The sequence below is a fragment of the Schistocerca gregaria genome, chromosome 6 (assembly GCF_023897955.1).
Source record: "Schistocerca gregaria isolate iqSchGreg1 chromosome 6, iqSchGreg1.2, whole genome shotgun sequence".
Lineage (NCBI taxonomy): Eukaryota > Metazoa > Arthropoda > Insecta > Orthoptera > Acrididae > Schistocerca > Schistocerca gregaria.
Window position 1 is genome coordinate 303,447,762 of NC_064925.1, and position 16,070 is coordinate 303,463,831.

Genomic DNA, 16,070 nt, shown 5'->3' on the forward strand with positions numbered 1-16,070 from the left:
GCGAGTACTTTGAGTTTTGTAAAAATTTGTAATTTCTACCATTATCTGTCAATAAAGGATATCAGTATGTACTTCATTTGTTCCTTCATCAGTCCCTATCTACATGGATGACCAGAATTATATTTTTGAAATCTTTTGAATCAACCGTATTGAGTACAACAAAAAAATAGCTCTAGTGTAAAAGGTGTTTATTGAGTTTTGTTAAAACGATCTTCATTTGAGAACGGTAGCAGTTACAAACTTCCAAAAAGCTTTACTCATAATTCCAAAGGTTTTCAAATCTTCTTCTCCCTGACACCCCACACAAAGCAATAAAGGAAAAAAAATATCGTTCACTGCATTTTCGCCGTCCATATTGTTAAACATCAGCATCAGAGATAACATTTTATCATATTACTTCTCTACCACTAACTCAGTAAACGAAACATTTTGCAGGCAGCGCTCATATATACTGCTGAACGTACCTGCAAATGTATATCACTATATGACACACAGTTCAGGAAATATGACGATATAAAATTGAGATTCGTGGAAACTAGCTTTTCATAAAACGGAGCGCAAGCTATGCAGACTACGCTCATCCAGCTTTAATAATGAGAGAACTTAGCGTCTTCTGACAAACTTGAAACATAATTTCAAACCTTTTCTCACTTTGAAAAATAATCAGACGTTGGAAGAAGTTTGACGTGAGAATTCGGTACTTTAAAGAACCGGGAGGTGGGAGGCTTGGTCGGTAGGTAATTGGGGGATGGTTACTGGTGGCTCATATTTATCATGAATTTAAGAGTTCTGTATCCATTTATTGAAGAACGGAAACTGTAGAAGAGTGTGACAGTGGCCCAGCAGCGCCTGGATGACGTCTTCTAGGAAATTTCATTCTCCTGCTAAACGACTGCCCATGCTCAACAAAATTATGGTAGCGCTAAACTGCTAGGGCTTTAAAACCGTAAGGGCGCAAAGAAGACACATATGGAATTAACAGGATATTCGTATAGTGACTGTGCCTATGCTTGCAAATGCTTCTTATCTGTGAATACATTTGAGTTGATGGAAAGGAAGAGGCAATGAATGTTGCTCTCGAACAATTAGTGTTATTTCTAATCTCTTGTTGTAGGTATGAATTCGGAAAGTGACTGATGTGGAAGAGTTCATTATGAAATACGTCAGCAATGTTCCGAAGATGAGCGCACAGTTCCATGCTGAAATGATTGTTGTTCGCCCGGAGCAGCTGGCTCGCATACAAGAACACATGATTACTATCTACTTCGCACAGATGTTCTAACGTTTACAAAGTCCGACAGAACGAGGTCACGTGGAGAGCAACTACTATTTGCGTGCGGGGAAAACTAGAAATACTGCCAACATCTGCTTTTTTGTGGACATATACAGAACAAGAACGCCCAACGCCTTGTTTGAGACACTTGCACGAGCTGTGAATATCAACTTCGTTAGTTCATTGTGAATATCTCCTAGCTAATGAGATAAGAAATGACAAGATAAATCTTAATTTTACTTCATTTCTATAAGTTAAAGCTACCTTGTAACTAATCATTAAACTTAATTAACACGACACAAAAAATGGTTCAAATGGCTCTGAGCACTATGGGACTCAACTGCTGTGGTCATTAGTCCCCTAGAACTTAGAACTACTTAAACCTAACTAACCTAAGGACATCACACACATCCATGCCCGAGGCAAGATTCGAACTTGCGACCGTAGTGGTCGCGCGGTTCCGGACTGTAACGCCTGTCCATAGAAGTGGCGTAAAAAACAACTGGATGCTCCACTATAAAACCGCACAACCGCATATGGCCTGAATAAATCTGAACATTTTGACTAAAACCGAAATAATAGTTGTTCCCCGCCCGTCATACTAACCAGACGTTGCACCGTGTGGCTTCTCACCTTTCCCGTGAAAATTAAGTTGAAGTGGCAGAATCGGAAAGGATACTACACATTCTACCAAAAAAAAGATGTCGAGAATGAATACCAAAAGTGGCAGAAATGTTGGGATTGGTATATTCACTTCAAACGGGATACTAAGGTGGTGGTGGTGGTGGTGGTGGTTGTGGTGGTAGTGCTGGTGCTGAATAAGATCTTTGCGAGACGTTCCGCCTAAGGTCCATCAAAGTCCGTCAGCGCGTAAAGTCACGTTTACTGCCGAAAGGGTGTCCTATTTGCACGCGCCGGCGCCTATAACGTAGACGCTCTGTAGCGTCATTGGATGACAGTTCCGGACTCAAGTTCCTATCCTCAACTTGTTCCTCAAGACCTCCCCTACAACCATTCGAAATCTGTCGCAACATTTCTGGGACACCCTGTATAGATAGTCGTTTTTTCCTCGTTACATTTGCGAATGGAACAGTAAAGGAAATGACTGGCAGTGGTATGACGTACCCTCCGCCAAGCCCCATATGGTAGCTTGCGGAGTGTGTGTGTGTGTGTGTGTGTGTGCGGATGTAGGTGTAGACTGCTGAGCGAGTGGATGCAATGCCCAGGAACTCTAAAAGTAACAGGTGGCTGTTACTGGCCGATTTTTCAAGAAGGGCGATTCCCACCAAGGAGGAAGTGAATTGAGCCTGCAATGCAGCGCAAAAAGCCAAGCCAGAAGTAGGTGCGGGGCCGTGAGCAGGCAGCGTTAATGGGCCACGGCATTAGCTGGGGGCTTCTCTGCTCGACAGCTGGTCTGGTCGCGCCTTGTGAAGCTCGCCGACGCTGGCGTGGGACGCAGGACAGAGACAACAACTCGGCGGGCCTCCCTCTCGCTGCCACTGGATTCCAGCTGTCGCTACACAGTAGCCTAACGGCTCCGGAAACTGCCACCCCGTCACGGTTTCGCACCATTTTCTGGCAGTGCCGGTGGGGGAGGATGCCTGCTGCTTTTAAGTCTGTCTCCCGTGGCAGATCTCGGCACTTCCGGTAAAAGGTACTGCGTCTGTTGGTCGAAAGCTTGCAGTGCCAGACCTACGCCCTGAAGTTGTACAGATTTCACCACATTCATTCAACAGCTTGTAATGTACTACATCGAGATTGAGGTTTTGTAGTATACGATACGGCGGTTTAATATAGCACCCGCTCGATATCAGTTTCATTTTGTACATTCGGTATATGGCCCTATTTTTACATTTCAACTATCACTAATCATTCTTAGTGATATTTGGAGTCATACATGGAACTTAGTTTAATTGAATCCGTGTCCTATCTGTATAGCGTGATGTGTACAATTGCTCGCAATGCTATGTAAACGAATATCACGTTATTACTTTTGGAACAAACTGAAACATAGTCATGTATATATAAAACGACGTGAATGGCATAGTCTAAGAGACCACTAGGACTGGTGGGAAGTGAGATTATAATTTAACTGTGTTTAAAATTAATATTCCATAAAATTAGCTGTCAAGAACACTAAGATGTATTTTTGTGTTGAATGAATGGGAATTTACTACATTTCATTGTGATAATTGTAATTACGCTTCGTCATGAGGGCCATGATGCCATTCGTTTGATTTTGCAATTACTGTTCGTAATTGTCAATCGATTAAGATCTTATTTGCAATAATGCATGTTCTGGGTTACATTATTTAGAATATACACTCTGGTAACATGTCACGGGATATTGATATCGACATATACAGAAGGCGGTGGTATCGCTTATACGAGGTATAGGGTGGGGCAAATAAAAGTGGCCTGGGGAACGGAGTTCCAGGGTACAAAAAACTTGTCATAAATTCGCTAACTGCTATCAAGACATTTGTGAATAAAAGAGCGTACTTGAAATAGGTTACGTCGTCAGATTTAACCACATCAGATTTCATTACTCGGTTGCTTATCGCTTCATATTATGGCCCGATCCAAAACCTACCCATATCAACACCTGACAATGAACAAAAAATGGTTCAAATGGCTCTGAGCACTATGGGACTTGACATCTGTGGTCATCAGTCCCCTAGAACTTAGAACTACTTAAACCTACCTAACCGAAGGACATCACACACATCCATGCCCGAGGCAGGATTTGAACCTACGACCGTAGCAGTCCCGCGGTTCCGGACTGAGCGCCTAGAACCGCTAGACCACCGCGGCCGGCTCAGACATGAAAACTTCGGTTGCACCCACTCCCTACGATTCTGAAGAACTTCTTACTTACCCCCCCCCCCCCCCTCACTACCACCCCTACATACTCCAAATGGACTGTCCCATGAGTGAGGAACTGCTGACCTACCAGTTTAGTCCTTTAACCTCCAACCAACCAACCAATAAAATTTTATCCAAGAAATGTATTCGCAACTGCGAAAACAATGAGACTGCAACTGTACAATTCGATACATGGAAGCTTTATGCTGGTCCGGGACTCAAACCCGGATTTACCGCTTTATGCGAGCAGTCACCTTAGGACGTGGACACGGTAACGCTTGGATGTTTGGGTCGGTCCTGGAGTTGTGCATAGGTAGCCAAAGTGGTTAAGGTGACCGCTCACGTAAAGCGTGAAATCCGGGTCCGGAACACATTTTCGTGTGTCGCCAATAAATTGTAGAGCGAGACTCTCTGCAAATTCGCAACTGTACAAACATTTCTTGAATTTCATACAGCATATGTAGTTCAGCAACTCTCGGCTCAACAGTGACTTTCACTGTTGCTTGCTTTGGGCTCGCGCCAGCGCAGGAGTCGTTAAAGTGGAGTCTACTGATGTGGACGGTCGTGAACAGTTGAGCAGACGAAGCATTACAACGTCGGCGAAGTAGTGTACTGAATGTGCGGCTAGCGGTTCGGAAGAAGGAAGGAAGGGAGGGAGATTAGGGTTTAACGTCTCATCGACATCTAGGTCATTGAAGAGTCCAAGTTCAGACTGGTTCAAGGATGGGAAAGGAATTTGGCGGTGCCGTTTCAAAGGAACCATCCTTGAATTTTCCTGGGGCGATTTATGGAAGTCACGAAAAACCTGAATCTGGATGTCTGGACTCAGATTTGAACCGCTGTCCTGCCGAATAGGAGTCCAGTATGTTAACACGTGCGCCACCTCGCCTGGTGCGTGCCGAAATAACACTGTTCAGAAATTCGTAATGTAGAATTCATTTCAGTATTGGTTAAATTTATGCAGTAATTTTTGAGAAGTTATCTTCATCGTTAACGAATTTTTATATCTATCTATATGATTGCTGGTCGGGTCAACCAAGAGTATGTCTCTGGTGCAAGACGATGTGCCAGTGCTTGTTTCAGAAGTTGTTCTACGCTTTGTCATTCTTTTTCTGGGTTGCGACCAGATAGTGAGCTGTACGAATTATTGCTGAACCTGGAATTTCCTCTTACTGTAGGAAGGAACGATTGGCTTGCCTACTCAGGACCTGAGCTTCCAGTATTTCCGTTCATGTGAAACACAATGCCAAATAAAAGACAAAGATTAAAATAAAAAGAAAGGTCAGCGTTGGCCGTAATATTGATGTTTTATTGGTAGCAGAAAAATGGTTCAAATGGCTCTGAGCACTATCGGACTTAACATCTAAGGTCACCAGTCCCCTAGAACTTAGAACTACTTAAACCTAACATCACATCCATGCGACCGTAGGGGTCACGCGGTTCCAGACTGAAGCTCCTAGAACCTCTCGGCCACTTCTTCCGGCTATTGATATCAGAATCGATTTTCGATCACATAGTGATCATCTTCAGTGCCGTACAAATTAAACTCAGGCACCGGTATCAAGTTATCAATAACCAAAACTGAGAAGCGATCACAAAACTCTACTTGAGTTAGCGAACGCCGAGAAGTGTTTCTTTCAGTTTAGCAATTGAGTTGAACTTACGAGGGCTTAAGTCAGGGGACTGCAGTAGGCGGCATAGCAGTTGGCAGCCCCGTCAGTCAAACAAATCAGTAACAGCTTGCACTGTACGTGCTTCAGCATTGTCCTGCAAAATGATGGTCAGGTCATGCAGAAACTGTCATCACTTCTGTCTCTAAGCTGTTAATTTTTTGGAACACAACCTACGACCAGCTTAAAAACAAAAGTGATGACACTTTCTGCAAGACCTGACCATCATTTCGCAGGACAATGCTCAAGCACTTACTATGAAACGTCCACTTTGAACAATTATACATTACTGTGCTTAAACTGACACACAATATTTTTTAGCGCAACGCAATCTGACTTTCAATCATCCCTACAAAAGAATGGCCCTGACTAACATTAACCTATATCTATCATAAATCACTTACCTCACAAAAATCTTCGTTACTCGAACTACTCAATACAGCGAGCGCCACTACTGCCAGCTAAATAAAAGATTCTAACTACTAAAGGCACTAACTACTGATAGGCATAGTTAGCAAATGAAAGATTTTGATAGAGATCAAACAATGTATTTACCTTAATATAGTGTTAAAAAATAATAATATATATATATAGCAGTTCATGACATCCAGTTTTACAAATGTACTGTCTCTGATGGACACACGTCCAGATCATCCGCTCTCAACATTCCGCCATCTCTCTCTCTCCACATCCACAACTGCTGGCGGCTCACCTCCAACTGCCCAACGCTACGCACTGTTAACAGCCAACTGCCAAACAATACAATAGCAAACAACAATGCAAACCAGCCACAGACTGCACACAGAACAGCCAGTGATTTTCACACAGAGCGCTACGTGGCGTTACCAATATAAAAACCTAAACAGCCTACTTACAACATGTATCTATTTTGTACGAGCTGTAAATAAATGGTTGCCACTATTAAAGTTTCAATTCTCGTACAATCGAGAAGGAGAGGAGTAATTATCAACGAAGAAAGCAAGCAGGGGCTCACAAGAACCAACGAATTTCAATAAATGTGTCGTTCTTCATTTCGAGATGTTCCTCTTCTCTGCGTCGCCTTGGATTTAAAAACAAAAAAGATAGCATTAACATTTCACTAACATTAGTGAATTAATCTCTTTAATCACACACAAATGTTTCACCTCTCCCTTTGTTTTCTATCGACTTTTGTACTTCTGAACAATTATCCTGCCGAGCGAAAGGCTGACAGAATTACAAGCCCAACTCCTATCCATACCCGGATCGTTACCTATCTCCCAGAAGTGCAAAGTTCACACGCGAAAATCTGTGGAGGAGTAAGAGGGATCGAAGTTTAGAGTAGAGTAATGAGGCGGCATCAGGGGTACAGTTGCAAAGTTTTGAGTTCGAGTTGTACTGCGGCAGAGAAGTACACAGTTTTATTTCCTTCAAACTAGCGTTACTGCAGCCCCTCCGACTGGACTTCCAAACACGGGTCATCGGCCGATTCTAAGGTTTACGAGACCGCCCTCTCTCTGCGTCTCTCAAGGTGCGTTTTGTGTACGTGATGGCGTGACGTGCAGCGCAGGCAGTGACGCAGGTGCTTGCTTGTGTTGCAGGTCGCGGCGGGCCATGGAGACAGCGGCGGTCCGCCCGGGGAGACGGCGGCCGGCGGCCATCCCCGTGTCGCCGCCCCGGGTGCCCACTCCTGTGCCCGCTGGGGATGCCAGGTGAGGCAGTACTACTGATGGTACACACCGTCCAACAGCGTATCTACATACACTGCAATGAACTATAACATTAAGACCACCAGTGTCACAGAGCGCCGATGCACCTTTGGCGCAATACAGCAGCGTTTGTTTGCGGAATGGTGTAATGTTGTTGCTTTAATTAGTTATGTGAAAGCGGTGCTGATAGACAATGAAAGAGAGTTAAAAGCTGTGAGCTATCTGAGGAAGTTAACGTTGCATTACTGAGCAACTGTTTCACCAGGTATCCAATCTAACTTACCAAATTTCCAACCAGACTAACATTAATTATAATCTTTTAATAGTCATACGAAAACCGGTGATACATATATAAAAAAAGAGAATTTAAATAAAAATAAATAAATCAGTTATTATTTGGAAATTTATTTTAACATTGATCATTGAAATTTCAGCATATTAAACTTGAGTCATAACTAAGCTGGTGCCTTATTTAGGATTGTGAAAATGTGAGTTTGTAATCTTACAGAACACATCAAATATGGAGCCAAGATTGGGAGACTGCATACAACACTACATTCATAAAATAACACACGAAGAGGAAGTTAACCACAACCAACCGATTCAATTTTCACCTAAAGAAGTTAGATGCGTAGCGCAATCCTGTCCGTCATGTAATTACCACACACTGGTATACTAAATTCATACTAGCTCTCTGTGAAATCTTCCCGAAAAGAATAGCTGAGGGTTACTTTGATAATTACACAACATGCTTCACGTGGTCAACTTGGTTTACACAAAGAGTGTACTCCACAATAGTCTTGATAATTAAACTAAATTAGATCGAAAAGCAATTTACAAAACAAAAACCTCGAACTGGTTACTATCGTCTTACTATTAACCTGATGGGTGAAACAATTGTATAAGCACGTGGTATTGGTCTCACGAAATACACCCCACGTGGGTTGCACATAAAGAAAAGTTGCTATATTGAAAAATATTGTTAAGGCGAGACGTTATAATCTCACGCACATTCGCATTTAAGATTGATGATCTTAGTTAGAGTTACTGATCAACACGTGGTTGCACTTTACTCACAAAGTAGTGACAAAGCAACTACTGTAAAATATTTTGAAGTTCACACTCGAAATACACTGCGTTGCAATTTAAGATAACATTAGATATTTTAGAGCTAAACCTGAAATAAAGTTGATTAAATTTTCAGAAATCCATTGTCCTGCGGACTTAGCAGACACGCGCTTAGCCGGAGATCTTACCACTTCAGACGCTCGCCGCGGTCAGACTGACCTGCGCTCCTACCGAGCGTGCTTCCCAATACAAAACGGAAGTGACCAGAGGGGCAGCTTCCTGTACCAACATGACAAGGGACGGACAGAACCATACTAAGGATAGAAACCTCTTTGCTTCTAGAAAGCTTAGCTACCTGTTCCGACGTTGGTCCTACTGTTCTATAGCAGGCAGGCTTGTCTGCTACCCTCAAGCATGCAACTAGAAATACATTTGCTCATTCATCCTTTCACACAGAAGGGAAGGGCGGTGACAGTATCCTATCATATACAGTATATAAAAGAAAGCGGGTGTAGGTTCCGTATGAGACTATGTGACATGAATTACATACAAACTGTGTTTTAAAGTGTAGTAGTGTAACAGATAGTTCTTGTTTATGTGTAAAAGTAACACGTTTCACTGCTCAGTCTCGTCCCAGATAGTCAGAAACACCACAGTAAATTTAGAAGAGGAATTTATGCCGTAAATGACAACAGATTTAAGAAATTACCATGAAAGGAATCCAACAGAGACCTTTCAATGGATTCGACGAGTCCTTGGTAGCTGTCCGGAGGCATGATGCAACAGATGAGTATGCAAATGTGTTAGCGTAAATTACGGGTCGATAGTCTGTGGCTGCGGTGTTGGCGCTCGATAGGTGTGTTCCATCGGGCTTAGTTAAGGCTGAATGGTTCAAATGGCTCTGAGCACTATGGGACTTATCTTCTGAGGTCATAAGTCCCCTAAAACTTAGAACTACTTAAACCTAACTAACCTAAGGACATCACACACATCCATGCTCGAGGCAGGATTCGAAACTGCGACTGTAGCGTTTGCGCGGTACCAGACTGTAGCGCCTAGGACCGCTCGGTCACACCGGCCGGCAGTTAAGGCTTATCTCGTGACAAAAAAAAGGTAAGGGCACAGTCATGCACTTAAAATCACTGCAACACTCTTCTGGCCTTGTGACACGGCCTGTTATCCTGCTGGAATATGTCATCGCCGCCGGGAAAGACTCAGACTTAAAGACATACAGATAGTACGCAGTAATGTTTACGTAGTCCACAGCTTTCATGGTACATTCGATTAACACCACAGGTTCAATTGGGACACAGGTGAATGTCCCATCGCCGGCCGTGACGTTCTAGGCGTTTCAGTCCGGAACCGCGCGACTGCTACGGTCCCAGGTTCGAATCCTGCCTCGGGCATGGATGTATGTGCTGTCCTTAGGTTAGTTAGGTTCAAGCAGTTCTAGGTTCTAGGGGACTGATGACCTCAGATGTTAAGTCCGATCGTGCTCAGAGCCATTTGAACCATTTGATAAGGGTGTCCAATGGCTCCGTGCAACAGATTTTCCCAAGTATGTTGCATCTTTTGTTCCATTTCAGCAATGGTTCTTGCAGTCTCTGGAGAATGATTAAGTTCCTGCTTCATCATGTCCCATAGACGTTCAATTGATGAGAGATCTGATGATTTGTCTGCCAGGACCCGTGTTGTACACCACGATTAGTACGTTGAGTTGGAGCAGATGTATTTTGATGTACATTGTACTGCTAAAATAAAAGCATTTGTTCATTTTGAATAAATGACTGTAGCATCTCGCAATGTAGCGGTCTTTGGTTTCATTAACCTGCAGAAATACAAAATGTGACCGCGAATTGTAACTGATGACCTCCCCTCACCATGGAGCCGACGATTGGACCTTTGTGTTGTGGATGAAAGTCCTCCTGAATACGCCGCTCATCAGGTTACACTGTTCACACGTGTATGCTCATCACCCACCTACAGACAGAACCTCCTCTCATCACTGAGACAACATAGCCTCATCCAACTCTCCAGTAGACTCTTCCATGTCATCAGAGTAGCCGTCCTTGTCGGCGTTGAGGTACCAGTGGTAGCCTGACCACAGGCACATGTGATCTTAGTCCTGCTGCAAGCAGACGGTTCCCAATGGTCCCTGAGGACACAGAAATTGCGACATATGCGCGGATTTCGTCCCTGAATGATCTTTGGTTGGCCATCAGTCTCGCATAATACGTCGATCTTGACATTCGTCTGTACTACTTGGGCGTCCAGAACATGGACTACGAGGTGTGAATGTTCCAGAGACCATTGCTGAAAGCAGTGTGACACCACCGAGAAAGACTGGCCAACATGTGCAGCGTTTAATAGGTGTGTCCATCCGGCTTCCCGCAGATTCAGAATGAGATCCCATTCAACTGGCTGAAGTTGTGCAACAGGAGCACTTGCTCGTCGGCGGGGCGTGGTTGCGCCCTAGAATAAATTTGTACACTCTACTCACTTCTAAACTTTGCAAGCAATAAATATGCTAAGTCAAAACAAAGGGCTGGCAGCCAGGACTACTGAGTGCTGTTTGATTTCCAGTGGCCGTGACAAATGATTCAATAATACTAAAATCCCTCAGTTTGTCCATATTATATCCTGGTGCGATTGAACACAGTCCTTGAGCATACCGCATTATTTTCGGCAGTGCATATGAATTGGCATCGTAGACAGTTTCTATTGGTGCAAGACGTACCTGATATCTGCAGGGCATGTGATGCGACTGACATGCAAAACTAAACGAAAACCGTCTGTATTCGTGTCGAATCAGGGCTGCTTGTCTGACCAGAGATAGTGGCGATTACTTTTAAACCTTAAGCATTACGGCGATTGGAGAAATGGGTGAGAGATAGAGCATTAATGTGGCACACCTGGAGCAATTTCCAATAAATTTAATACATATATGACTCACTATTTCGAAACAAATACCGGAAAAAAGGAAGGGAGTTAGAGTGACACGAATATTTCGATTCATTACCACATCGTTGGACCTGGTATAAAAATATGTGTGTGAAATCTTATGAGACTTAACTGCTAAGGTCATCAGTCTCTAAGCTTACACACTACTTAACCTAAATTATCCTAAGGACAAACACACACACACACACACACACACACACACACACACACACACACACACACACACACACACACCGATGCCTGAGGGAGGACTCGAACCTCCGCCGGGAGACCTGTTATATTAAGGTAATGTTGTATATTTACAAATACATATTTTTAAACAATCAATGACGTGAGCCACAGAGATAACAGAGGAGTAGAACGGTACACATTGAGTGACATGTCACTCTTGGTCGAATGAATGAGAGGGACTTTGTATAACGGATTTTTCTTGGGACAGGAAATAAGTGCGAATTCTATCTTGGTGGAGTAGACAAAGATAATGTCAATCTTACACATCGTGCAGAATCGAACTGATCAGGAAACTTAACACAGAAAAAGTCTTCTGCAGGCAACCTCGTAGACAGGGCACCCCAGCTAAAAGTAATCATCTTGGATATCAATTAGATGCTTCAGCTGTATTTAGTCCTTCATTCCTACATCATGGCGCCCGCCGGTGTGGCCGAGTGGTTCTAGGCTCTTCAGTCTGGAACCGCGCGATCTCTACGGTCGCAGGTTCGAATCCTGTCTCGGGCATGAATGTGTGTGATGTGTTTAGGTTAGTTTGGTTTAAGTAGTTGTAAGTTCTTGGGGATGGATGAGCATAGATGTTAAGTCCCATAGTGCTCAGAGCCCTTTGAACCTAAGATTCGTCAAAATAAAACACCGCTAAGACTAGGTACGTCACTGAATGAAGCAGCCGGATGCATGGTTTCCAATCCAGTATGATTAATGCCGCCGCTTCTCTGTTCGACACGCAATCGCGGAACAGGGGAAGCGACCTCATGCTGTGTCTTACTCACAGTAAAACTGGATTGGGAGTCATACATCCGGCTATTTAATTCAATGACATATGGCTTTTTAGCAGTGTCTTATATTGAAAGACGATGTATGTTGAGTACCAAGTTGCAAGCTTTTTAGTTCTGTTTTATTTCTTTGTTCACTTGAATATGTGACTCTTAGTGTCATAAAACCGGTAATTATCTAAACATGGAGGACTGAATACACCTGAAGCGGTCTATTAACAGGCAAATTGAAAATTCTTCTGCTTTTCCTGTGGGAGAAACGTGCTTACGAGACCATCAGGGATGGTTCCTTTAAACGTGCCAAACGATTTTGTTCCCTAGATTTCATCTCTAAGATCGTCGCCGCCGACAGGACGCTAAACCCTGCCTTCCTTCTGACATGGCGCACATTCGGAGTTTGAGAACCTCCGGTCTGAGTCGTTCTGAATTTCCTTACAATCGTCCTGCATGCAGAGTAATTGCTTCGCAATTATTCCAGTCGTTTCTTTCTTCTTCCTCTTTTCTTCTTTTTTCGCCTCTCGATTGCCCCCTCGGCAATAGCGACCGGTAGCAGGGCAGGTGCGCAGTGCTTCCGGAAGCGGGCGCCGACCGCGGCAGCCCACCCGCGCTCTGGGAAGCGACTTTTACGAGGCTGCGCTCCTCACTTACATACAATGGCATATCGCCGGCGCTAATGAACGCCGCCTTTGTTTACTCTGGGGCACGCGAGCGGCCTCAGCGACAACAATGGGCGCCGCCGAGGAGCGCCGCCGCGGTCTGCGGCCGTGGTGGGGGTAGCAGGGTGGCAGTGGTGGGGGTAGCAGCGGGCCGGTGGTGGGGATACAGCGCTGCTGCAATTAGCTGGCAAAGGCGCCGCGCGCCGTGTGAACACCTCGTGCTCCCACGGCGTCGCGAGAGGTTGGCAGACTGGTCGGCAGGCATCTTAACGTGCAAGGCTGCCCCCCCTCGTGTGGGCGATCTACGGGCCGGAAGATGATGCCGTGAAGGTGCCGTCGTCCGGCCAAACTGCTCTGCTCTGGTTAACGCAGTTTTTCCGCCACATTAACAAGTTTGAAGCTCGGAAAATATCCTCGTGCCAAACGCCTCCACGTCTATCGACGACTCTCTATAACTCGGAAGCTCAGAAGATCTCAAAAAAATCTCATTAATTGAAAGTTCGTTTTAATGAAAGTATGACCGAGTCGCAACGAAAAATAATCGGAATGAAGGGTTTCTGTGCAAAAATAAAGTTTAGAAACAGTATTGTAATTTCAGTCACATTTATACTTATTTCCTAACAGAAACTGAAAGTATACTGTGGACGAAACTTAAGGAAAATAGTAGCTTCGCACGGGGTATTATAGCCACGCAACATAGCTCAATGAAACTTGGACCATGCATATAAACAACTGCAACGGTATGGCACAGATGATAACCTAAAGAAATAGGAGTGCGATGAACAGCCATGGTACTTTTATTCAAAGACAACAATTACACTGAAGTCCCCTAGACATTACAAAAGGCGCGAAGTGGTTCTTAATAGGGTTCGTGATTACCATAGACGGCAGTGCATGCTCTCCAACGTGCTCACATGCTGATCGCAACGTTGGGTAAGGAGTTCTTCTGGTAGGGCGTTTCATTTCTCCAAAAACGATGGATGGTCGTCGGTGCACTGGATGTGCTGCAGTGTGTCTCCCCAACACATGCCACACGTGCCCGACGGGATTTAAGCCTATGGAATGAGCAGGCCAATCCATTTGTCAAATATCCTCTCATTCTAAGGGCTCCTCCATCTGCGCAGACCGACGCGGTCGAGCATTGTCATCCATGTTGCTGAAAGGTTCAAAGAAAACCTGAGTCTATTCTCACGCACGTACCCGACTCATAGAATTGTAGTGCGTGGTGACCCGTGGTAAAATTTGCTGTTTTGGAGAGCACGCCGCAGCGGGTAGTGTGAAGCAGTCGCCCTCCGTTTCTGGCGGTGGCGCCGCTGTGGCAATCACAGCTTTGGTGTCTCCCTCTGGTGGGAAAGGGGAAAGGTAGCCTCCTCATGTGCATTTGAGGGACGCTATGAGCTCGCTAAGGGGGCGTCTGGTCAGTTGGTCAGCCGGGTCAGTGAGAGGCAGTCAGTGTCTGTCTGTCGTCGGGAGTGCTAGTATGCGTTAAGGCCGCTAGTCTGCTCGAGTTGCTCGGGCAAAGGTCATTGGCGATTGGATCGATCGATCGTTGGTCGGTCGTGCACTGAGACACAAGATGATTTGTCCGCCTTGAGCGTCGGCGCATGTGAGGTCGCTATGTGAGTCCAGTGGACGGCGCCGTATAGCGAGGGGTAGTGGCTTCGCGGTCGACACGAGAGCAACGACATCGGGTTAGCCGGGACGAGCTGCGACGCCGTGAGACGGGAGATCGGCGCGCCTTCCTGCGTCCATTGAAGAGGCTGGCAGCGGACGGTTCGGGAGAGCGTTTTTTTTTTTTTTTTTTTGGGGGGGGGGGGGATAGGTCTTCGCCAGCCATCGCAGTTTATTAGAAGTTAAGTGATTTGTGATATGTTGTTTCATTTACTTGTTAAATTCTACTTGTGTTCTTGGTCAGTCTCTCGTCCCCAGCTTTCTCGTCTGTCTCCCGTCCGCATCTGTTAGGCAGTTAGTGTCTGTCTGCCGGTCTGCCGTACGTTAATAGCTGCCTCTGTCATGTTTGTCTGATTCGGTGTTACAGAATTTCTTGCTTGAAGTGTAACGGCATAATTGCTGCAATCACTACTAGTGATTCTCCACCAGGAGGAGGTCCTTACTCATTAGTCTGAAGATGACCACAGTTGTGGTCGAAACCGGTCATCGTAATAAATAAATTGTGATCAAGACTGTTTTTGATAGTAAATCATGAATTACCTCGAAGAGAACGGTCTACTGACACAGTCAACACAGATTTAGAAAATATCGTTGTTGTGAAACACAGCTAGCTGTTTACTCACACGATGTGTTGAGTTCTTGTGGCAAGGCATTTCGAAGTGATTCTATATTTCTAGATTTCCAGAAGACTTTTGACACCGTACATCACAAGCAGATTGTAATCAAATTGCGTGCTTATGGAATATCGCATCTTTTATGCTGCTGGATTCGCAATTTCCTGTCAGATAGATCATAGTTCGTAGTAAATGACGGAAAGTCATCGAATAAAACTGAAGTGATTACTAGTGTTCCTCAAGGTAGTGTTATAGGCCCTCTGCTGTTCCTTATATGTATATAAAAGGTTTAGCAGACAATCTGAGCAGTCATCTTACATTGTTTGTAGATAACGCTGTTGTTTATTTTCTAGTAAAGTCATCAAAAGATGAAAACCAATTGCAAAACGATTCAGATCTCTGTATGTTGCGAAAATTGGCAAATGGTGCTAAATAAAGAAAAGTGAGAGGTCATTCACATGAGTGCTAAAATGAATCCGTTAAATTTTGGTTGTACGATGAATCAATCAATCTGAAGGCCGTAAATTCAATTACATACCTAGGAATTACAGTTACGAACAACTTGAACTGGAAAGAACACATGGAAAATGTTATGGGGAA

At 44.4% G+C, this 16,070-nt stretch overlaps 1 protein-coding gene across 2 annotated transcripts in view; it reads left to right on the forward strand.

Annotated features, from left to right (window-relative positions):
- LOC126278434 (kinesin-like protein CG14535) overlaps nt 1-16,070 on the forward strand; it is a 1,017,611-nt gene that overhangs the window by 550,486 nt on the left and 451,055 nt on the right. For both annotated transcript variants that reach the window (XM_049978552.1, XM_049978551.1), the window contains one exon: nt 7,389-7,499. In XM_049978552.1, coding sequence (XP_049834509.1) covers nt 7,402-7,499 — 98 coding nt within the window. In that variant the 5' untranslated portion in view covers nt 7,389-7,401. The remainder of the gene's footprint in view (nt 1-7,388; nt 7,500-16,070) is intronic.